Genomic DNA, 26,330 nt, shown 5'->3' with positions numbered 1-26,330 from the left:
AATTGCAAAGTGTGATTCACAGTGGCAGCAAGAGTAGGTGACTAGACCTAGATAAGAGCAGTGCAATTTTAATGTGACTGGGGATTCTGGGTGGTTTGTGGCATGGTGTGACTTAGCTGTCCTGCCCAGGTTGCATGATAAAGCAAGATATATACTGGTAAATCAAATGTAATGGCTAAAGTTCAGGAACGCCCCCCATGCAAACAGTGTCGAGCAATCTTTCTGTGTGATACTCCCTCGCTCTCCATAGTGTAGCTTACCACAAATTGTCTGCTGGGCCTGACCATGCCAGTTCCTGCACCACCCCCAGAACTGTCTTCAGCAGAACTAGCTGGCATGGGCTACCACAGCAGCACGAATGATCCCATTTTCATGACTAGAAAATTTCTGATATCCATTTTCTGTTGTAACAGCCTTAAAGAATAATTCCAATGCTTTTGTTTGTTTGGGTGAGTTGTGATTGTTTTTTTTGGGTTGTTTTGGTTTGGGATATTTTTTTTTCTGTTTTGTTAAGCTCAAAGAAGGTCCATGGTCCATGGTATAAAATCTGCACAGCATCCTAAGATGTCCCATTGCGTACATTCGGGGTGATTGCCTTTCATAAGTAATGAACACATTTCATGTCCTGGAAAACTCTGGTTTATTGCATATTGAAAGGACAACAGCTTTGTCCAGTAAAATCAGTATAGTCTGGAAGCACAAGACATAGACAAAGTCCCATAGAAGTTGTTTCTTTGTGAGTGTTGGATTTATTGTATACATGCAGAATAACTACAGGGGATGTATGGTTAGCAGGTAAAGCAGTGACTCAGAAAAATGGCAGATATGATCAGCTGTGGCTGCTGCTAAAGTGATTCATGCAGTCTCTGCTAGCTCCTGTTCTGCTTTCAAGAAGGAGGTCAGCCAAGTGGATGCTCCTGTTGAGCTTTCTGTGGTCTGCAGACTGAGAATTCCTAGATATTACACTGCTAAGGGCTGATAAAATATGACACACTAGGTAAGATTTTTTTTGTGTGTGTTTTGGAAATTGATATAAAAATTGCTAGGGAAAAAAATATATTAAAAGAGTGCTATTGAATTAAAACAGCAAAATGGAGAACTGGTGGAATCTGAGTTCTTCTATTTTTACCTGCGTTCCTGTTAAACTTCATTTCTTACATACAGCAGTGGAAGAATGGGATGAAAATCAAAGAAGAAAATAGATATTTTTAACCTTAATGGAACAATATTTAAGAAAAATATAACTTTTAATATTCTACAATCTCCACAGTGCACAGAAGCAAACTGCAGTTCCAAAGATGTCACTGCTACTAATGTTCTTGTTTGCCAGAAGCTCATTTGCTATGGCTAAATGCTTGCTGATTCAAATAAAAGCAGCTCACCAACAATTCACAAAATAATTTAAATTGAACTTGGTCATCTTAGGTTAGAAAAGAATTGACTTAAATTGAAAAAGGATTAAACCTTGCTCAAAATACAGTTTGCTCTTTCTGCCCCAAATTAGATACAAAGGAATGATATAATGGCACTCTCTTTAATGACCACCACTTAGAAGAATATGCTGCATTTGTTAAAAGGCTGAAGTATTTTTAAACTTGAATATAACATACAGCTATAGACTATTAGAAAAATGCAAGTATAATAGGAGGTTCCAGGGTCAGTAGGAGTTCTAAGCTAAGTGTCTGCTATTGTTCTCACAACAAAATACACTCTTCATACAGTATCAAATATAATCTTTTTGTATGCTGATAGTGCTTTAGTAAAAGGAAAGCACTAGTCATTATTATCACAACTTGTCTCTACTCAGGTAGCACCTGGCAGGAAGAAAAGAAAAACTCTGTTTGAATCAATAAATATTTTATTTATTAATTTAATTATAATTCATGCACAGAAGATGAAGTATGGCAAAGTACAATATCCCTGATGCCATTCATGTATCACTTTATTAGATGTCTTCCCAGTTATCTCATGGTCTTTTCAAAACTCTCATTCAAGCCAATGCTGCACCTACCAGTACTGATTTACCAGGTCCACTTGAAACCTGAACCTCAGTAGGGTTTATCTGAAGCAGTTCGGGTCACTCCGTGGGTTTCGACTGCTGACTGCTACAGCACCAGGGAAGGAGGACTGCAGTGTGACATGATGCAATGACTGCATGACCTACCATGGCATCACCAGCAACGAAGTTTCCATCAGTTGCCAGTCTCAGTGCTCTACAGAGCACCAGCTGCTGAGAGACCTGTGGTCCACTTTGCAGGTGGCAAAATCTAGATTATATGCTTTTGCATAACTATGTTCTGCCGGGAAAAGAAACTGCTTTAGGAGCTTGAATGCACACCACAAGAGCAGATGCAAGACAAATTGATGATACAGAGGCCCCTTTTTGCATAGAATATTGCTAATGTAGACTAAGTAGTCACAGCTTGATGTGCATGGGGAAGAGGCAACAGGACCCTCTTTAGGCTCTTTAAGCGATCATTAATAGTGCCTGAGGAGCATTCAGAACAGCCACGGAAATGTTTATTAGGCTTTACATACTTTGGAAAGACAGATTATTTATTACAGTTTTGAATTAGGCATATGGAAGCTGCTGCACTTTCTTTTCAAGCATTTTGATTTCTGAAACCCATACGCTAATTTTGTGCTATAATGTTTCTAATTTGCCCTTTTTTTCTCTGTGATTGCTTATAGGTTACTTTTGCTTTTCACAGAGATTTTGTTGTCAACCCTTAATTCACCATCAGAGTGTCTCCTTATCAGTGCCATGTATACACCTACAGCATTGAAGAGATTTGAGTCAAAGGCATATGGGATAAGATCTCACCTGGAATAAACTTGAGAATTAAACCATTTTCTTATTATTATTTACTGCCTCTGTAACTTCTGTGTAAGGTGGCCTGTGAACATGTTCAGCTTCTGTCACTGAAATGGCTTCAAAGGATAATACTAGCATCTCTTTCCCAGAGGTGTGCTTGTTATTGATCAGTTCACAAAGAAGGTAATACTTTATCCCTGTCATTTTCAATTGTTAAATTGAGTTCAGATTGTTCAAGAGATCCATGTGGAAACTTATTTCTAGCTTCCAATATATCAACTCGTCATTGAAAAGCCAGATTCTGCAGCATCAGTTTGGTCACAGGGAACAAAAGCCAAATGATGATTAGTTGCTTCTGAAAGGAATTGAAAACGATGTCTGCTTGCCCAGGAGCCTGCTAAATGTATTTGTTTGCTGCATCTATATCTTACCAGGATTTTCTAATGAGTATCTTTAGAATTCAGTTTCTCCTTATTGTACTGCTACTTCCATCTCAACAGATGAAATCTCCTGTTTTCCATCATCCCAACATTCTATTCAAAATTCTGATACAGCCTCCTAACCACGACTTTCCTTTTCTTCCCTGTATTTTGCAATTCATCCAGTAACTGGCACCCCCCAAATATGAGTGCTTTTATAGCTACAATATCCTTCCCCACTGAGACCTACCTAAATATACTTCTACTATGATAGAACTTCATAGTGAAGGCCAAAGACACACCTTAAATTCTCTCCAGTTTGAAAATGCCAGTTTTTAGCTTTCCAAACCTCAACTTCCCAACCTGCATGGCAACACCTACTTGACAGAGAATTCAACAAGCCAGATGAACTGTTTCAAAATCCTCTGTGTCTCAGAGTGGGGAAAAAAAAGATACATATTAAAAATCCTATGGAATAGTTGCTTGCCTTGTAATACAAATCAGTTTCAGTAATGCAATTCTGAAAAAAATGAAGGAAGTGTATTTTAAAAGGAGGATATATTCCTGCTTATCATTTCCTATTTCCTCTATGAATGACTGGCCAGTGAGCCCAATAAAAACTGAGTGAGAACCTTCACTCTAAGTCCAGTTACTTTATCCCTAGTAGCTATCCTTTATGTATCAGGCATTTTATTTATCACTTTGCCATTTATTCATTGATAGATAATTGGTCTGAAAACCAATTGATGAAATTGCTAGAGCTTTCATTCTTATTATTTAAATTAGCTATATCTGCTCTAGATGAGGTGCCTTTTTTTATTCTTTCTGTATTCACTTTCTATATCTTCTTTCACATCATGCTGTTAGTGCAGCTCATTCTTCTGGCCTCCTGATATGGAAGATCAAAAGGCTACGAATCCTTAAACATATGTCAGCAAGTTCTATTCTAGATCTGATAACTGCTATTTATAGGATAAAATTTTGCTCCTTACTAAACTGGATAGAGAAACCGTTATGCCTACAAGGGCATCACGCATATGTTTTCTAGTTCTAGAACCATAAAACCTGTGTTTGGAAGGACCTCTGAAGGTCAGCTAGACTAACCTTCTTTAAACTAGGCAAAGTTAGATCATGTTTCTCAGGGCCTTGCTCTCATAAAGTTTGAAAATCTCTAAAGATGGAGATCCCAGAAATTCACTAGGAAAACTATTCTCGTGCTTCATCACTCTCATTTTGATTTTTCCCCCTCTTATATAGAGCTGTACGTTCCTTTGTTCCAACTGGTATCTGTTTCTTCTTGTCCTTTTACCATACACAGCAAGATGATAATCAGTGTTACTATAAGTTGGATGAAAATTCATGTTTTTCACAGAATTACAGAATTTCTAAATCACCAAAATGTTAGGGGTTGGAAGGCACCTCTAGAGATCATCAAGTCTAACCCCCATGCCCCTAGAGCAGGCCACACAGCAATGCATCCAGGGGGGTTTTGAAAATCTCCAGAGAAGAAGACTTCTCAACCTCTCTGGGCAGCCTCTCCCAGTGCTCCATCACTTTCACCATAAAGTTTCTCCTCACAATGGAGAAGAAATGGAACCTCCTGCATTCTAGCATGTACCCATTGTTCATAGTCCTATCACTAGGCACCACCAGAGAGAGACCATCAGCTTCATCTTGACATTCACCCCTCAGATATTTATAGACATTGATAAGATCCCTTCTCAGCCTTCTCTTCTCAAGACAGCCCCAGGTCCCTCAGTCTTTCTTCATAAAAGAGAACTCCTGCAACCATCCTTGTAGCTCCTTATAGGACTCTCTCCACCAGGTCCCTGTCTCTGTTGAATTGGAGAGCCCAAAATTGGACACAGTATTCTGGTTGTGGTCTTACCAGGGCAGAGCAGAGAAGGAGGAGTACCTCCCTAGACCTGTTGGACACACTTTTTTTGGATGCACAGATTATGTGCAAATTTTCCCAAATTGCATAGTAGGCTGGGCAAAGAATAGATAGAGCAGTCCTGAGGACTAGAATTTGTGAATACTGGATAGTGAGAAGCTAAAGACTCAAGGTGAGGAGAAATTTCTTCACATAGTTATTGGCCATTGGAATGTGCTGCCCAGGGAGGTGGTGGAGTCACCATCCCTGGCCGTGGTTTACTTAGTCAGGAGGTGTTGGGTGATAGGTTGGACTGGATGATCTCTGAGGTATTTTCCAATCTTTTTGATTCTATGATTCTATGATTTTAAACACAAGCCAGAAGTTTAGGCTTGCAGGTCAGAAAACCGATCGTATCCTGGGCTGCATTAAAAGAAGCATGACCAACAGGTCAAGGAAGGTGATTCTCCCCCTCTTCTCTGCTCTTGTGAGACCCAACCTGGAGTACTGTGTACAGCTCAGGAGTCCTCAACATAAGGACATGGAACTGTCAGAGTGGGTCCAGAAGAGGCCCATGAAGATGGTCAAAGGGCTGAAGCACTTCTCTTATGGAGATAGGATGAGACGGTTGGGGTTGTTCAGCTTTGAGAAGGGTCTGGACTGACTTTATAGCAGCCTTCCAGTATTTGAAAGCAGCCTACAGGATAGCTGGAGAGGGACTTTTTACACTGACATGTAGAGGTAGGACAAGGAGTAACAGCATCAAACCAGAAGAAGCTGGATTTAGATTAGACATTAGGAAGATGTCCTCACCGTGTCTGCAACATGAGGGTGGTAAGGCATGAGAAAAAAAGCTGTAGAGGCTCCAACCCTGGAAGCATTCAAAACCAGGCTGGATTAGGCCTTGAGCAACCTGGTCAAGTGGCAAGTGGCCCTACCCATGCCATGGGGGGTTGGAACTAGATGATCTTTAAGGTCCCTTTCATCCCTAATAATTCTGTAATTCTATGATTCTATTGTCCTTTGGATGAACATTTGCAAAGTTTCTAAGTACTTTGAATTTTTTTATTCATAACTTGTGGATTTTTTTAAGAGCTTGAATTTCAGAAAGTCTTTTGTTTCCTCTCCCTTTGAAAATGAAGCTTTTAACAGAAGAGGCTCATTGAAATAGTATGATATTGACATATCATTACTGATCAGAGTGAGCTTCTCTTCAGCAATGGCAGACTATTAGATTCCTGAGTATCTTGTGCATTAAATGGATGGCAACTACTGAAGAAGCAACTTTCACAGAACCCTTGAGCTAGGATATTTTATTGTAGGAAAGGCACTGAAAATGTCTGAAGTTTGGCCAACCAAACTAGAAGTATCTGTAATCAGAAGTCACACTTGAAAATCTTGGCCTCAGGCTTTGTTTATTGCACAGTCTTGTATCAAATAACATGTAAGCAAATAACAAATGAAGCAATTTTCAAGAATTTATAGCATCTTCCACAAATAGAGAGGTTTACCTTCCAAAACTCAGCTCTAAATCTCTTTCTTCCTCAGTTGTCAGTTCCACAAGGATTTTCCTAAAATTTTAGGCATCTAGTTAATGATTCCAAGTTTCTTCAGGATCTGACCACGACCTAATATTAAGTTACAGCATGATATATTTAGGGCAACCTATTCTTGACTTTGTTCTGAGCTTTGACAGACTAACAAGGAGTACCGATATCTAACTAGCTAACAGTCACAGTATTTGCACAACCATTATCCTCTATTGGCTGCAGAAGGACAACCTGCCTCACTGTAACCTTCACCATGGGTTGCAGGAGAATCTACTTTGGCGCGTGAGCCATCTCCTCCCGCTCTGTGTTCACTGATCTTAATATATCACAGTATAACCAAGGTTGGAAGAGACCCCAAGGATCATCAAGTCCAACCTGTCCCAACAGACCTCATGACTAGACCATGGCACCAAGTGCCACGTCCAATCTCCCCTTGAACACCTCCAGGGACGGTGACTCCACCACCTCTCTGGGCAGCCCATTCCAATGGCGAATGACTCGCTCAGTGAAGAACTTTTTCCTCACCTCGAGTCCACCCAACCTCAGCCCTGTTGAATTTCACCTACTGCAAATGGATGAAACAATGATTAATGAAGATAGGGGGGAAGTTATATTAGGCTAGGTTCCCTCCTGCTGAATGAAACTATTTCCTGGGCTGCTTAAAAGGAAGATTGCTAGTCTGTTACTGTAAACATTACTCAGGTTTGGTAGTGAGTTGGACTGAGATAATTTTTTCCCCTCCTATACTAGGGGTTTATATCAGGGTTGTTGGACATGGCGTAGCTCAGATACTTACTAATGAAGACATTCCAGATAGTTTAATGCAGATGGAAGGAAATTGTGATTGCCCTCTACACAGCTTACCAAAATCCCAACTAACTAGCCAGCAACAACAACCTGCTGGAACCCAGGAAGCCAGTCAGCCTCACACTTGCAGTCCCCAGGCCCACTTAGGGATAAGGAAATGGGCTGGTGTAAGAAAGCTAATCTCTTCTGCTTTCCTTAACAAGCCTGCTCCCTAATGAAAGCAGAAGCATTCATGTAGGGATAGTTCAGAAATGACAGGAAGAGAGAGTATGGGAAGGTAAGGTAAGGCATGGCCAGGCAAGACAGGGCAACAAGGCTGAATATTCAAAATCAATCACACATCTCTGACTTCTGACTTTTCTATAAGCAAAAATAACTTACTTCCAGATTTGTTCTTGAATAACCATTTTTGTCTTTAAAAAAAGCCACCTTCCCCCCCACCCTGCCTTATAATGCCATTTAAAGATATACTCAGCAAGTGTTACTTCTTCCCCTTAATGCCTGTTTAAATGTTTAAATACTTGCTGTCTGTTAAAAAACATGTTATGATAGCAAAGTTGCTGAACACATTTTATCAAGTGAAGGAGATCTGAGACAAAACCAGCTGGAATACTGCATTTTTGTAGTTAGGGGAATAATATGTTTTGTTCCATCAATGTGTCCACTTTACATTATTCAGCACAAAGCTTTGTGAAATAAGAATCATGGGAATATCACAATATAACAGAAAAAGGTACAAATAACAGCTTCATAAACTGAGAAATGTACATAAATAAATCATGTAGATGGGGGCAGTTTGCTTAGCTGGCAAGAAAAAAAAATATGGAAAATCTGCTTGTTAAACAATAACCACAGAGTGTGCTTTTATGATGTTTTTCACCACAGTAATTCATATTAGAGATAGAAGCAGTTGCATGTTAAATAAAATCATTCAGCATTGTTCTCCTCACATTACAAAGCGCTGACTTATGTTGTTTTTAGATGCCTCCCATTAGAAAGTAAATATTCCTCTGATGTTATACATTTCGGAAAATTTAATAAAGATGAACTGTAAATAAAGTCACAGGGAGATTTCAGACAGTTTTATTAGCAGATTGTTGAAAAGAAAAGAAAATTAAATACAGTAACAGTAAACGTGGTTCTCACATTGAAACCAGGCTCAAATAACTAGGCTACCATAGAAAAATTTCCAATTCTTGCATTATGATGTAAAAACAGATTTTTGTACAGATTTTGTACAACAAAATTCGTAATAACTTTTTTTCATTTTTAGAAAACTTTAAATATATAGATAAAAATAGACAATTTTCATAGGTCCTACATGAAGATGAGTATGTTCTGTTCCAAGGGCTTGCATAGAGCGCAAAATGTGGTTATAATATAGAACAACTAGACATTAATATCTTTAAGATTACAAAAGCATATAAACAATAACATGAGCACAACTTTTCTTCATATTCTATGCAAAAACAAACAAACAAACAAACAAAAGTCCAAATCAAAACCCCAAAACAAAATACCAACCCAAAACCTGTATAACTAAAGAGGGGCAAAAAAAATAATTCAACTTACGTTACCATTTCGTGGTCTGTAATATTTACATTGTTTTAAGCAAGATTCTTTCTAAACATCCAGCTTATAAATTGGTTCCCCCTTAATGCTTAACATTTCCATTTAGGTACCAAGCCAAACACTGAGGCATTCCCAAAGGTCTTGAAAGTATATACTGTAAAACTACTAAACCTACTTACAGGTGACTCTATGCAAGGAGCAGAGCAATGGTAGATGCCACTACATATTTGAGTTGTAGGCTTTTAATTCTCTTTCGGGTATGAATGATTCAAAAGCTTGCCACAAGTCCATCTAACTTTACAGTTGTTAACCCTTTAAAGACTGCATATAAAAAAACTGGAGTACAGAATCCCATGTGTTTAAGCAACTATGAAAACAATGAAAGAATCATGGTTAGAAAGTAACGTTGCTACAAAGTATTAGGTAACAATATTCAATGAAAAATATTGCTCAATATTCCTTTAAACCAAAAAAATAACCGTGATGGGAACTTTGTATATACATCTTTCTACTGTTAAAAAAGGATTGTGGTGGACTAACTATGAACTGCACAAAGTAAATGTGTACCAGTAATGCGAGGAAGACCTACAAACTATAGAAGCTCAGTGTTAAGAGTTTAAAAAACATTAGTTTCTTTGTTTTTAATTTTTTTTTGACAAAATAATATTAATATCCAATCAGAACTATTTTTAAAGAAATATTTGCTTTAAGTTAGGCATCTTAGACATTTAAGGTTTTGATATGTTTCCATGTAATAAATAATATTTTATATGCATAAAACATTAGATGAAGAAAGCATAATCACAAAACTTACAGTAATAGCACTGATTCACAAAATCAGTCTTTAAAGGGGTAACCCAAAAGTACGCAAAGCAAAGAACATAACTTTTAGTAATGTAATAAGCACTGTGTTGCAGCTTACTTCCAGTTATCAGCACAAAGGTGAAAACACATATTGTAGCTTTCATAAAGACAGTGAAAGTAACACATAACCATCCATCCCCAAGACAAGGTGGGAGGGACAATAGACTTCAACTGTATCACTCAGTTCTACGTGGAATTGGACTGATACATCAAGTGTTTGTTAGGTTTTCTTTTTTTTTTAGCAACATTGACGTAATATGACATTAACATATAAAAATATTTCTGGCATTTTGACTTGCTGCTCAGCCACAGTCCATTCTTAAAAGTGCACTAATCAGGGCACTAAACAGGGCTCAATATATAAATAAAAGTGGCTGATACAGAATTCTGACTTGTTACCAGATGCTTAAGATCTCATTCAGTAATACTGTGACTCCAGGACAAATATTTACATGCCTGCATGCGTTAAAACTAGAAAGGTGTCTTTCTGACCAACAGGGTGACAAAACAATATTATCTAAAATTTTCATTTCCTAAACTCTAGATTTCTACTGCATACATAATACCTTCCTTGTGTGATTTGTGTTATATACTGTACATGTGACCAACAGTTCAATAAGAAGCAAAGTCCGTTATTTCATAAACCCCTGCAAGTTTGCAATGAGAAATTATTACTCTTTTTATCATATTTTTTTTATTTTAGGAAAAGAGACTTCGTGAACAGTAAAACAGTTTGTTTACATTCAGCATTTCTTTTCACTTACACAAAATTCCATTTCACTTAATGCAGTCTAACATACATGTGTTGGTCTCTTGGAAAGTATGTGGAAAAATGTCTTTAGAAGAAAACCCATGATCATAGTTTGAAAACTGAATGTACCTTTTTTTTTTCTTTTACCTTTTTTGTTGGGTTTTTTTTTCCTTTTTTTTTTTTTTTTTTTTTAATAAGAATCCTCTTAGGCCCTCTATAAGTTCTGAGCTGTCTTGCTGGTTTTGGTATGGTATAACAGTCTGGAAGTGTACTTGGACACCGTTGGAAGGATCATTTGATGTGCTCAAATATAGAATCATCAGAGGAGGACAGAGTCTGCATTCCTTGAAAAAGGGAATACTCAGCCTTGTTCTGACCCACCTGTAATTTTGGATACAATAGTCCGGTGCAGAGACACAGATTTTCATGTAAGAAGAGTGCTACTGTACGTTTACAAACATTCTCTAGATCTCCATGTCAAGCCACAGGAGATAACCAAAGGAGGACACTCTTGCAGAATTCTTTACATTTTTAAGAACGTCGATAAATGAAGTCGAGGAAGTTGCCTTGAAAACTCTTTATTTCCACAGAACTCCTTATGAGCCAGTCTTACTGCAAAGTTCTTTACTGTAGAACAGGTATCTTCAGCAGGAAAAATTCAATACATGACAGTAGTTTTCAAATAAAGTCTTCCATCTAAAATACGAAAAACAAACATTTGCTTTATGTATTTGTATCTGTAATGAATGGAAAAGAGGAAAAAAAACCCACAAGACATAAAACCTCAGAAGAAGCAGTCCTTCCATAAATCTGTAAAGTCCCACCTATGGTATTTTATAGGTTCATAGATTCATGGAATGGTTTGGGTTGGATGGGATCTTATGTTTAAAATAAAAACCAACCAATCAAACAAACCCAACAAAGAACAAGAACAAAACCAACCAACGAACCTAAAAACCAAACAAACCCAAACCCGACTATCACCATTGCAGTTTCATCTGACAGTGGTCAAATTAACTCTGTTAAAAATTACATGCACTTTGCAAGTTGTGAATGCTGTAACACCTTCTAAAGCTTTAATATATGCTGCACTCATATCAGTGCTATGGCACTAGGAATGTAGGTGGAGCCCCTGTGTGTGTGTTTTTACTGATATGCAAACTTAACTGAATAGTGCTGAACAGCAATTATTTCCTTCATGGTTGCATGCAAAAATCTTCTTGCATGGAATCGTTAGTACTCCCATCACTAAAGGCATAGCTCATACTTTCTGATTTAGCCATGTTGTTAAATATACCATGTAATGTAACCATTGTGCACATTTGTAGCTATTTATATAGAATCCAGCATAAGATACTTAATTGGTATCAGTGAAGTATAGCCTCCTTCCCCCCCCATAAATGAGATTAACTGAATAATTTGTATGTTAAAGATGTATGCACGTCTCTCTCAACATTTTTTCCATCCAAGTGAGAAGCACATATTTAAGTGAGATATGTGCAATGGAGAGTAAATGTTGATCCAGAAAAACTTGGAAGAGAACATTCTGCCATAAAATATTTTCACTTATTCTACAACTCTAAAACTACTTTTTTCCTCAGTGGGGACATAAACATTTTATATGCATCTATTCTCAGAGTAATACAAAGATTTCTTTTATTTATCTTTTTTTTTTAAGCAGGCAACAAACAGAAAAACTTCTTAGATTTTCTGCCTGTAGGATAGAAAGCTTTGCTCCCTTCTGAATAAAGCACATTATGAAGGATATTAATCCTCCACAGTGCATATTTATGAAACACTATTTATATTTTATAATGTAATGTATCTGGAAGCACAAGCTGTATCTCAGTTCTAGAGGTCCCCATAAAACTTTTCTCCTGGTCCAAGTGAAAGCAGCAAATATTTGTAAGATTTCAGAGGTTTTTCTTTCTGTTTTGGTTTCCCTCTTTTATTACAAATAAATCTTTAAAATTCTTACTAGATATAAAGGAAACCAACAGTGTGAGATATGATGAAATCTTGACACTTTTTAGCTATCATTGAAATGTATGGCATCACTTCCATAGCCTTACCCCAAATGTCAAGGCAAAGAAAAGTTTAACTTGAAAGCAGACAAGTGTACATGACATACAGCTGTAAAAATTCATCCTTTCTGCACATCTCTTTCAAATTTTTATTGTCTAATTTCTATCAGATGTTGATTTCTATCAGATAAAGAAAATGGTAAAACTGCTCACTGTGCCATTCTTATGTAGTCTCCCTCTGGTTTTCCCTTTACACTGCTAGTTTTCTTTTGCAAGCTTCTAGAATGTAATCCCTTTTGATACTTCCTCCTGTCTTTGCATTTTCCTGTTCCTTTTTTCCTTTTCCCTACATTATTAATTTTTTTTTTTGGCAGAGCAGATAACTTTCCCAGCACCTGGACTGCCTCCACTCAGAACCACTTCAACATTCTCTTTGCTCTTTATGGTCTTTGTACACTAAAGAGAGATAAAAAGAAATTGAGTAAGACCTTGCCTTAAAGACATTTTATTTTTATTTGAGGCATGAAGAGCAACCAAAGTGCATTTGGGAATTGAGGAGAGGAAAAGGGAGCTGTTGAAATGGAGCTTGGTAAAACCGAAGGCTTGGTAAACGCTTTCAGAGAAAACCTGCATCAAGTACAGGATAGCCAGAGCTGGCTATAGTTGCATATAATTCTCCCAAACATATTGAATAAACACAGCAGACATTTACAGCACTAAAGCTGTCTGGATACCTCTGTAGGAGAATTACTCTGCATATATACCAGCACTTTGGCTATCCTGAATGCACACTTGTTAATGAATGCTATGCATAATTCCCACACCTAAACACTAAGATAACATACAGCTAGTAACTTGTATTTTATTTTACTATATTAGGTCTCTATATACCTTTTAAAATAAAATATTTATTAAAACATATTTTCAATTAAAAATACAGCTGTAACAAGCAGAATCCTTGTAGTAGCCAATAAAAGATGAGCAATATGCACAGAACAGCAGTACATTTTCAAAAGTCAGCTCTATTTTTCACTGCTTCAGAACCCAATCTGGCAGTGAAGTCAATAGGATGTTTTTCACTTTTAATGGAAGACACTCGCAGATCCTATATTCTATATCCTATATGCACAGACAACAGGAAAAGAAATGGACAGCTTTTCCAAGCATCTTCCTTACAGTGTAAGAGGATATTTGTTTATATAACTTAAAAACATGTAAAATGGATATATACAATAAACATAAATCTTCCTTTTCCTCCCGTGACTGTACAATGAACTATTAAAAGTGCTATCAAATCACCTGTACTAATAATTGACTTTAAATGCCATGTAAGAATTCAGCAGTTGATCTAATATCATTACTAGGTTTATTACAAGGCATACATTCTCTCTTAACATATTTGACTAATTCCCCTAACATATGTGAAAACACCACATTAGACACTTCCACTTTAAAATAAATCCTGCCACGTTATGATATAGATAAAGTTATCCCATGACTAAGTAATACTGAGTAACATAAGTTGCTCAAAATTGTAAAGTAATTCCTTCATTTTCTCAAAACTAGTCATGAAAGAGTGAGGTGCAAAATTAATACACTTTTCTTTAGAACCTATAGTGCCAACATGGAAAATAATCACCATAACTGCAGAACTTCCCATTACCCTCTCAAATCATCATTTTGGGAGATGATGGAGAAATTATTTCTTTAGGCTTTGTACTTTTCTTCCAGTATGCCTTCGTGTGTACCTGAGAAGTTCATGCAGCTATTAATGAAAACTACACTTCAGATATAGAAGGACTTCAAACTCCGCTAGAAAAACAGAGGAAACTCACGGCTTCACAGAAGAATGACAACCTTGCATCATAATGTGGTGACCAAATACAACTCCTATATCTGACTGCTGTCACTTTTCCTTTTCAGACTCCTGTTCCTAACCACATCTTCCTAACCACGTGTCTCAATTGTCATCGTTCAGAGATTCTTCTGATATGACTGGAACTTCTCTGTGTTGTCAAAGCCACTGGAATGACTTCGCCTCTAGATGTAGCCAGTGTTCCTATCTGAATACCAGTGGAGCATTACCACTGACAAGCTTTCAGGACTTCAAGATTAAAATCACAAATGAAACCTACAAATCATGAGGGTAACCAGTGATCAGCAAATCAAGCAAGTTCACCCTTTGTAACACATTGTGAAAATGTCAATACTCCTAAGTCCCAAAAGAGCATGCCTGTGCTTCCTTCCTCATCAGCTTTTATTTAACAGTTACATAGATATATGTGTGCGTCTGTTGCATTAATTTCCACCGTTAACAAATGCAGAATTTGCCTATCTGCATAAAAGCAATTTTATGTAAAACAAATATGGAATGTAATATGCACACAAATATAGATATATGCACACAAACATATACTATACTAACACACAGAGAGTGTTCTCTAAAAATGTTTACAATGTGGGAGTGTATTTTTAAACCTACCGCAAATTGTTAATCCATGGTAAAGCTTCTCAAATTTACATACTGTTATATACAATATAAATACAGAAAACTTGCTTTCATTCTTAGGAAGTCAAGGGAAAACACAAACTGGGAAAATATTGCTAAATTTCTAAATAAAACTGTGCATGATTAGCAGATTGTCATCTGTTTTAATTGCTCTTTTGCAAATGGCAGCATTCAGCAAGATCACACAAACTCATGTTAGTAACTCAAACCGAAAATGCCACTACTCCTAAATCTCATTTGTTTGTGTCTGTGGACTGATATGGCAGAAACTCTACCCAGAGTGAGGGAGTGTTTTTTTTAGAACAACCTTTTTTAATTAAGACTCATTTTGAGGTTTTTGAATGAACATGCCCAAATAGTTAAAAGGTCATAAATGTTACAAAAAACAAACAAATGGAACTGACATTAAAGTTTGCGATGCTGAAACAAATCATATGCCTTGAAATGAATTCCTACAGAGATGTCATATGGGGAATGATTCACACTAGTGTTCTGTGGACAGCTTGTAGTAAGTATCTCTATGGGCTCATCATTTTCTGAGATAAAAACATAAAACCCACTCAAATATTATTCCCATTAATATGCATCCTTTTAAAGTGACAAAAATCTACAATGAAATGTTAAGTTTGGTCTTAGGCTACTAATTAAATACATCACCTATTAAGATGGTAATGAATGCATTTCTGCCACTCAATGTAAACGACACTGTGGCTGTTTGCCATGCAATACTTCAGTTTGCATTCTGAGAACTGCTTTTAAAATAAACATAAAAACAGTGTATACTGCATACTGCAGACTTTGGTTTATGAAAATCTACAAATTGACATCAAAGTTGCCGAGGCACACGTGAATTCAGTTAAAGCTTTCTGAGGAAAACTCTTGTTAGTAGAAGTATTTCCCATAATTACGGGCTTTAGGGATAAGAACCACCAATAAACCAGCCAAGAAGATCCTACAATCATGTAATGATAGGAGTTGGAAAGGACCTCTGGGAAGCATCTAGCTTGACCCCCCCACTAAAGCACTTTTGCCTAGGTCAGGTTGCACAGGAACATGCAGGTTTTGAAAGTCTCCAGAGAAAGAGGCTCCACTCTTCAGGCAGTCTCTTCCACTGCTCCATCATCCTCAAAGTTAAGAAGTTTTGACTTATGTTTAGGAGGAACTGCTTGCGTTTTAGTTTGTGCCTGCTACCCCTTATCCTATCACTGGGCAACACTGAAAAAAGTCTAGCCTTAACAGATACTGTAGCATATCACAGACAGGTATTAAGAAAGAAACCCACCCAGTCCAGGCTAAAAACAGACCAAAAGGAGAAGGAAAATTAATATGTCAGAAGGAGCTCTGGAAAGTTAGGTCAATAAGGTTTGGCTATTTTAGTTTCTTAAAAATTTATTTTTAGTCATTAGTTTTGATGATCATAATTAGTGAGGTTTATCCTATTAAGTGCCAGCCCATGATCCAGGAATCCTTACATCAAAGTAGCCCCAATTTTAGTCAATGCAGTTCCTGACTACAGTTAACATAATTTTGCCAAATATGCACATGCCAGTGATACAAGCTGATCTTCACTCAAAATAGGTCTTAAGGACATTTAAATGGGGGAGCTACTTATTGTTTCGTGCTTTCAAAGTAAAGAACACCTACTTTAGGTTGATTTTGTTGAAAAGATTAACAGATCTGAACAAGCAGATGGGAACTTAATTCCCAACTCTGACCCTGAAATGATCTGTGATATAACTTTTCTGCTTTTCTGTTTTTTTCTTTCAACCATTCTCTTATCTTTCTCTCAGTATCAGAGATTCTGTGCACTGATGATTTCTCAGTCTGTTGTTTTGTCCTTAATAAGGTACAACAGTGTTATGTGAAATCTCTAAGCACAACACTAGCAAAAAAATCACACGTGCACACAGTAAAAAAGTCACCAAAATACCCCCATAATTGCGTATATTTGTTTAATTGAAACCATAGGGTTTTTTGGCTCATAAACATTAATTTAGAGTTCATCTTAATGGCTGGTGACTGTACTGACCTGGATTGAGAGTCCTTTTTAAAACACCACGTTGCACTGCAAAATCCGAGGACTAGCCCATTTGCTCACTGAAGGCAGCAGAGACTTTGTACTGAAATTCAGGATATTCATTCACACTGTTGCCACACCCTACAGCCATTAAAAACTGCTAACCTCAGTTCTAGCAAGCTGAGGCAATTATGAAGCATCTCTGACTGAACAAAAAGAGATGGCACGGCAAGTAAATGAAATAACTTCTAAGTTAGTGCAACACATATTTCGTAACTTAAGAATCATTACAGCTCTTCTCCTCAACGCTTTATAAGATACAATGTTGGAATTAAAATTATGATGATCCACTCTCAGTCCAAGAGGGTAGAAGAAATAAAATCTTTGTGAGACTAAATGGTGCTACTTCTATTTAAATAAAAGCTTCCCACTTACTCTAAAGAACATAATAAGTTGTGTTTCCTGTTAGGAAGTAGCTTTATTGAAAATGACAGCTATTTTCTCAGAAGTTATTTCCAGGCACCTGTAATCTAATGAGGTTTGTCCCTTTCAAAGAACAGTTGTACGTGCATGCCCGAATGCACACAACCTCTTCAGCCCAGAGCTGATAAAAGCATCTGCAAGCCATAGCTCAAGCACATTTAAATTATATAACTGGTTGGTTTATTTGCTTTAATAAGATGGGGCAAATGTGAATCACAGTGTATTTCTAACCTTGCATTCAACCTGGTGTTTTAATCATTTGGAGGAAGAGAAGCAAAACAAAAGAAAGGGATGGCAAACAAATGGTAATGATTCATGTGATATTCGATAAGACAGCAACAGGAAGTCAAAATAAAAGCAAGCAGATTGTGACAGATGGAAGGGATCTCAGTCAAACTGTAACCTTTCTTCAAAATAACCCAAAAACTTAAAGGAAGCAGCTAATTAAGGACTAAATGTATTTTTGTGTGCTCTTCATATATGTTATTCCAAATTGAGACAAAAGAGGATTTATTCTCCACTGAAGCAGGAAGATTAAAATGGGAGTCTAACTTTTTAATCATGGGAAAATAATTTATGATGAAGTTGAGTGTTTCTCAGAGTTTGCAGAGTGCAGCTGAGGACAGAAAGCCCAGCTTTTGTCAAACACAGTTATGAGATCAAATTGAAAATAACTTTCTGTAGTTTTCCTGACAAAATGCAAAACAGTGTGTTGTGAGGGGAAGACTCCTCCTAGTGTATGAGGTTAATCAGAATGCTGAAGCTTTACAAGACACTGAATAGGAGGGACAGAGGTATCCATATAGTCCTGATAAGAAAAGCAGACCATGCATTTGGGCGCACAGACAAATCCACTTGCCTTCTTCTGAAGCAGAATTAGAGCGGAATACAGGAGATGCGGAGGAGCAGGCTCAACTGATGAGGCTTTGAAATTTGAGCAATTTGCTCTTCAAAAAAAAGTGCTTACACAGTTTTTATGCAAAGATGGGTGATTTCACATTGAATGTTCAATAAACTCATGCAAATATGAAGTATGTAAACATATTTGGCCAAACACTATCCTAGTTTGCCCTTTGTATAACACCAATAAATTAGCTTCAAATTTGCATATTGCCATTAATCATACACCTTTCATTTATCTACTTAACATTCATGTACAAATATATTTGTGTTAATACTCAGTGCAAATATGCAGGAGACTGAGATGTTAATATCTTTCTTTTTAAAATAGTAATTTATACTTAAGAGATTTTAATTCTATGTTTGAGTTTCCAGACATCAAATTAAAACATGGACCTTCAAAAGAGACTGTAAAATCACCTTTTTTACAGCTATTTTAACTATTGCACTGTCAGGATCTTCTTTCAGTAATTTCACCATGTGTTGCAATCATGACTATATGTTTTTATTATATCACTGAATACTGTGGGAGCAAGCTAAAGGTCAGAAATCTGATGTTTAGTAAACTAAGCAAGCAATGGACTACCTGCATATGTCACCTTCTATTATTTAAAGCTCATATAGAACACGTGGAGCTTGCCATTTTGAGGACTGAAAAGATTGACCTAACAAGGTGAGAAATTCTTTGAAATAAATAGATTTGAAAAAATCACACTGTCTTTTATTGTTGCCTTATGAACTTAGCAACCTCTTTCCAATTTGTATAAACAGAACAAAGGCATATACAAAAAAAATAACAACAGAACTGATTGTTTACAGGCACTGAACTTGAGTTGCTAAAGCATTTTATCTTGTCACTTCTGATGGTTAAGAACATTAAAATGATTAAAACAAACTAAAACACACAAATAAACAAACAAATACACACACCCTCCCCACCACCACCAGATTAAAAAAAACAATCCACCTTCACCTAAAGAATCATGTGGAAAAATTATTAAACAATGAAGTCACCACTAAATACAATCAGCTAGTGAGCTTCCACAGCTCATTGTGATCAGTGCTGTTTGTAACACCCTAATTTTTGTGCTGAACAATCTGTCCTGCATTAAACAGTTCTAAATTCTGCCAAAAGGTGTGCTTTATTTGCTAATGTCTTTTCAGAAACCTAAACAATACTTACTATCTTTTTAGCAAACCAAGTAACAAGCAGCCTTGGAACTGATAGCCTAAAATTGAGAAAGAGTTGAGAAAGAGTTGAGTATTGGAATGCGCTTTTGGCCTGATACCTTCTTCTAGTTTTTTAAAATTTTCTTGTACAGTCAATAGAATAGAATAGAATAGAATAGAATAGAATAGAATAGAATTAACCAGGTTGGAAGAAACCTTCAAGATCACTGCATCCAACCTATCATCCAATGCCACCTAACCAACTAAAGGCACCAAGCACCCCATCAAGTCTCCTCCTGAACACCTCCAGTGATGGTGACTCCACCACCTCCCCGGGGCAGCCCATTCCAATGGGCAATCACTCTCTCTGTGTAGAATTTCTTCCTAACCTCCAGCCTAAACCTCCCCTGGTGCAGCTTGAGACTGTGTCCTCTTGTTCTGGTGCTGGTTGCCTGGGAGAAGAGACCAGCCCCCACCTGGCTACAACTTCCCTTCAGGTAGTTGTAGAGAGCAATAAGGTCTCCCCTGAGCTTCCTCTTCTCCAGGCTAAGCAACCCCAGCTCCCTCAGTCTCTCCTCATAGGGCTTGTGTTCCAAACCCCTCACCAACTTTGTTGCCCTTTGTTGTCCCCCTTTATGGAAACAGAAATTATTATCATTATCTTTTTAGTCTGGTTGCTTTCCTTTCTTCTTTTTTTCAATTTTGTCTCCTTTATTATTGCTCTGCATGCCCACCAAAGTAGTCTTACATATAAAATATCATAAATTTTATCTTTGAACAGGATTTTTAAATAACTTTTTTTGTCTTTGGGGGATGGAAAAAAATGGTCATACATTGAAATCTGAATAAATACAATAGACCAGCATTTGTTGGAACTTTCATCAGTCAAGTTCAATTTGCAGAAAATATCTATGCAAAAGAATATACAAGTTAGTAGCTCTTAAAAACTATTGTCTGTACACATATATACAATTACATACAGAGATCCTTTCAGTAATGAACTGCAAGCTAATTGTATTAGCAGGACACATGTGTTTACAATTACAGATCACAAAATAAAGCATGGATTAACAAAGATCTTTCGTGAAAGTCTTGCTAAAGTAACACAGGTCGTGATTTTTCTATTAGGAATAGTTGTGACCATGGTTAGTACTACTAATTTCTCCATCACTGAATAGTGTGATACTCGTTTACTTTAGAATATACAAATCACTTATAAAGTTGCGCTCTTCTAAAGTATTATCTTCCCTTGAGCTTCACTCTGAATTACTTTTTAAAACACAGAAAAAAAACCCCTTATCTAGTACCTACTATGCAGAACATCTGATTCACAGAATCACAAACGTACCTCACTCTTTTCTACAAGCTATTTTTTTTCTCTAAACAATTCATTTTCATTTGATGTAATATCCCAGTAAATAAAAGGAGACCAGTGCTTTTGCTGTTTCCAGATTAGACTTAAACTTCACAATTAATGCAAGAGTATGATCTGGATTTTCCTTAATCCTAATTACTGAGATGTCATTTCAAATGCTGCAAATGTTACGGGAAATCAAAGGCCATTTAAAGATAGCATTTCACTTTACTACTTACATTAGTCTGAATACACAAATATTTGAACATGTGGAATCTTTTTCTAATATCAGTATCACATTAACACCACCTTTTTCTTTAACAGTCAGCCATTCTTGTTCTCATCTGCGTGTTAAAACAGAGTAGCAGTCCAATGCAAACATAAAGAAAGTCACACACAGAACCTGAAGAAATGAGTAAAATAGATGGACTGCAAGCTTATCTGCAAAGGATGCATGGGATGTCAAAACACATGCCATACAGGCTTGCTGCTTTTAGATATTTTGTGTGAAAGCAAGCTTCTGGAAGACAACGGCACAAAGCAGTCTGCTCCAGAACAAGAGGCAAGATGTCAGAAAGCAAACTAGAAGTAATGTTCGAAGAAATGAGCAATAAACTGAAGTAACACAGAATCCTTACTACCACACAGAAATACGAATGGACCTTAGTGAAGTTTGTGGGGCTTAGCATGAGCAACAAAACTACAAAACTGAACAAAACCCACCAGTTCATGTTAAAACTGAGGAAGACTTCAAGCTGAAAGATGTACATGGGGTCTAACCTAGTAGATAGTACTTAAGCAAAATGCTTTTGTTCCTATAGGGGATGAAAAATACTACAATTTGAAATTACAAGGAAACACTGGTTTTGTCACAAGTGCTAATGTCAGCCTAGGTAGACTATTTTTCAATTCGTAATTCAAACTAGTTCCCCTTGCTGACTGTAAATTTCCATCTTGAGCATATCTTCATAGATACATTTAAGTACTATGGTGACAAGCCAACCTTTCCCATTCCCTCTCAGTGGTAATATAATTTCAGATAGGTACTTCAAAATTATTATTTTACTCTCCCAGGAAAAACTCAATTAGCCTTAGAGCCAGGTGGTTTGAATTTGGCACCACTCTATGCCTTCGCCCATAGAGATTCCCTAGAAAAAACAGCATGTCATGACAGACTGTGTCCTGGATGCACCCCACTACAAAAATCTCAGACCATATGGAAGCAGCATGCTTTCCCAGAGAGAACTTAGCACTGTGGTCCATCATCAAGAAGTAAGCAAGAGAAAAACGAATGGCTAAATTAAGCAACAGAGCAATTTTAACTAGAGACTCTGGAATCAACTGACTACCTAGGAGTCAGAAGCTATGACCCATAAAAAATAATTGAAGTGTAAAATTTTCTTGCTTAGAAGCATGATTTTGTCAAGATCTGGAAGAGATTTTAGGATATTGATTACCTGTGCTTGAGTGGCATTTAAACTGGAATAATTTCAGAACAGGCTACTAGTATAATACAAGGAACAGAGTCTACAACATGATAATAAAGTTAGTATCATACACAAGCAAATTATTGTTTCTTGTATACACAGATTAAATAGTTCAAAAAGGCACAAACCAGCTCTATTTTCTATTGCAGAAACTCAGTTTTGATGTAGCCTTCCAAGATGACAGATAAATGAAAATGGTCTTTAGGATGGTATTTGTGGTATGATAGCTTGCAAATGTGAATTTCCTATCCCTAATGCTATGCCATTTTAGTAAGAAGAGGAGTATATCCTGAAGATATTTACTGAATATCTGGTATGTTAATTTTGGCTGGAAAACATATGAAAGTCACAGGTTTTGCAAGAATACAAAACCCCCCCTACAGCTAAACCAGTTTTTAATTCCTAAAATTAGGACTTTTTTGTGCACTGAATTTTTGAGATCAAACTCTGGAACTACTGCCTGTCTGGAACTGGAATAGAAGTGGTTTTTGCAAGTTTTAATAGCGCTTTATCATTTCGTTATTCTAGCACTGGGAATCAGATTGCTTAGAAAGGCACAGCTACCGCAGCCATAGTCACTGTGATTGTCATAACAAATTTGATGATAAAGTTGAAATGGAACCGATTCTCCAGCCAGTTTTACTACTTTTATGATGCTTCCAGTATTTCAAGTGAAGCCAAGGAACCTGATCCAACCACAATATTTTTATGTTCAATTCATCAATGTACAAACATACTGTTCTCTTCTCAATGAGCAAGAGTGTATTTCTTTGAGTCAAAATGTAAAGCTAAAAATGAGAGAAAATTATTGCTGCCTTTTATTTTATGTTTGTATTCAATATAACTTGATTACTTGAAAGGACTTGTAGCCAGCATATTGCAGTATGAAACAATATCATGAAAAATGCATGTCTTTTAATGCAAGGGTTGCACCAACAGTTTGTCACAGGCAAAATACGCAGAATCAACAAAGAGTCTAAATAACCAAGTCAAAACTTGAATTATCTAATATAGCATTGTGTATTCTTAACAATCTCTATTCTAATTTCATGCACATAAAACAGCACTGTAAATTTTTTGGTCCTGACTTCATAACACTTTGTTTCTAAGGCCAGCTGTAGCACGTTGTGATCCATCCTTTCTAACATCCAAGATAAAACACACTATTACACTATTGCTGTTTTTCCTGAGCTATTAGAGGCTGCATCACTTTTAAAAAAATAAGGCTGACAAGAATATAATAGAAAAAATGTTCCTTTTACCATTACTGATGCACACTTTGTGTTTCCCAAATAGGAAAACCAAAATGACATCACATTATCATTACATATGCTGCTGCCTGCCAGGATGTCCTTCAGGTGTTATGGAACCTTACAGTGACTAAAATACTTCCTACAAAGTGTTGAAAATCTAAAGATTTCTTTTTAAAGCTAGCAGTCAATTCTATAGAATAGATTTTCCTCTTTACAAGCCAGCTGGCAGTTCGCTGGAAGAATACTTATTATAGATATATGCTGACAGCAAATCTTAGCTATAGATGGAACGTGATGCTGGCTAAGTATTCCTTCCAAATGTGTTAATTTTAGTTCCATTTCCTTTATACATACTTTTCTTAGTTAATTTCTTTTTTTTTGGTTTTGGTTTTTTTTTTTTCTTTCATATGAACTTGAGATACTAATAGAGATGGGTCAAGTTCCAAGTCAAATCCATGGGAAAGTCGAATACTTCAATTATACAAAGCCTAAATTGTTTTATGTTATCATTCTCAATTATATCACTATAAAAATAACTACTGCTAGAAAACATTATTTTTGGAATTTAAATAGATTTGGCACAGTAATTTGTTGCTTTACTGGTTGACAATAAGGCATTTATATGAATATTACAGACATTAAGAATTTGTTTATCTTAAAATAAAATGCTATAAATATTTCCTATTTCTGAAGAACTCAAAAATGCTTTGTCTTTCTTTTTGTTCATGACCCTGGCAATGAGAGAGAGGACAAAACACAAATTCTTTGGCCAATTTAAAATGAAATCATCAGACCCTCAGCTAGTTCAAGTTAATATAGCTTTATTGATGGCAAGGCTATTCTTTATGGGGTTTTTTAATGTTTTTGTTTGCTTTTGGGTGTTGGTTTTTTTTTGGGGGGGGGTGGTGTTTGGGTTGTTTTTTGGTGGGTTTTTTAGGGTGTTGATTTCTTATTTTTTTTTAAGTGATATGAGCAATACAGCGATCAAATTGGAGCAATCTCTTAGGAAGGGGGGTGCCTTCTTAACTCTTAATACTGTTCAAAATCAATCTCACCATGCAGTTTTATTTATATTTTAAGTCTAACTGCAGGTTTGCTGATTGAATATATCAAGTGAATGTTGAACTCTCATTCTTTTCAGCAGGACTTCTGACCCCACTGTTAATTTAGGATTATAAAAGAGAGAGAGGGTCACCTATTACACCAAAATACTACCACTCAGTAATATACTTTTGATCTAACACAGAATAATTTAAGTCAGTCTATTAAATCTTTCTCATATGAAAATCCAGGCAAGCTGCCTCTACAAAAAAAACCAAACCCATTGCTACCAAGTATTTCCTTAATAAACCCCTTAAAATATTTTCCCATCTATTTTCATATACTACATTTGAAAGTTACTATAATTAGTCTATAATAGTTGTAAATAGCTGTATCATGCAGCACCTCTCTTTGCCAGTTTTTAATGCCTGGGATCTGGATCAGTCACCAAAAAAGAGAGAGAGATATAATAATGTAACTGAACTTCTATTGTGCCTTTCATCCAAGATCCAGAATACTTTACTAAAATTAATTAAGTTTCACAACACCCTTGTGAGAGACCAAAGCATCAGTGTGGCCATCAAGAAATCGGTAGATAAAGACTGCAGAAAGATTTTGTTCTTGCTTAGGGCATTGGTTAAAAATGCAAAGCAGCATGCAAAATAACCTATTCCTCTACCGTACATTCAACAGCAAAACATCACACATTAAGCATAGAAGCAATGCAAATGATTGTCACCATGAGAATTGTGAAGTTGATACCATCCACTTGATTATTTGATGCAAAATGTGAAATAAGACACTGACTCCATAGACTATACTTGTGACTGCGTCACATGCTACCTTTATCCTTTGCAAGTAGACTTTCTTCAAATATAATTAAATGCATTGCTAAAAAATGGATTCATTGTAGGAAAAAAAAATTGCCCTAAACAACACAGAAACCAGACCAATCAATCATATAGACAAGAGAAATTACTTTCTTAACTCCAGAAACTGAATTCAGCTTTTCAGGAATGTGGCTGAGTTTTTTCAATTTGTTTGTAGGGATCTATACCAGAATAGTCTAGCCATGCTCCTTCCATAGTTAAGAGAGAAATATAGACAGATACTTTATGAAGTGATGAACTGTACTGTAGATATTTCTTTCCACAGAGTGTGGAGAGTGACAAGCACAGATAGAATGGAATAGAATGGAATGGAATGGAATGGAATGGAATAGACTAGAATAGAATAGAATAGACCAGACCAGGTTGGAAGAGACCTTCAAGATCATCATGTCCAACCTATCATCCAACACCACCTAATCAACTAAACCATGCAACCAAGCACCCTATCAAGTCTCCTCCTGAACACCTCCAATGATGGTGACTCCACCACCTCCTCGGGCAGCACATTCCAATGGGCAATCACTCTCTCTGTGTAAAACTTCCTCCTAACC

The 26,330-nt window shown here is 36.6% G+C and overlaps 1 protein-coding gene across 4 annotated transcripts in view; it reads right to left on the bottom strand.

Annotated features, from left to right (window-relative positions):
• Positions 1-8,531: 8,531 nt before the first annotated feature.
• DACH1 (dachshund family transcription factor 1) overlaps positions 8,532-26,330 on the bottom strand; it is a 372,242-nt gene continuing 354,443 nt past the window's right edge. For all 4 annotated transcript variants that reach the window (XM_054163025.1, XM_054163024.1, XM_054163026.1 and 1 more), the window contains one exon: positions 8,532-11,347. Coding sequence is in view for 2 of the 4 variants with exons in the window: in XM_054163024.1 (XP_054018999.1) it covers positions 11,310-11,347 (38 nt within the window). In the remaining 2 variants the exon portion in view is untranslated. The remainder of the gene's footprint in view (positions 11,348-26,330) is intronic.

This window comes from Dryobates pubescens, chromosome 7 (assembly GCF_014839835.1).
Source record: "Dryobates pubescens isolate bDryPub1 chromosome 7, bDryPub1.pri, whole genome shotgun sequence".
NCBI classification, from domain to species: domain Eukaryota; kingdom Metazoa; phylum Chordata; class Aves; order Piciformes; family Picidae; genus Dryobates; species Dryobates pubescens.
Note: the sequence above shows the minus strand (reverse complement) of the source record. Positions and strands in the feature narration are given on the sequence as shown.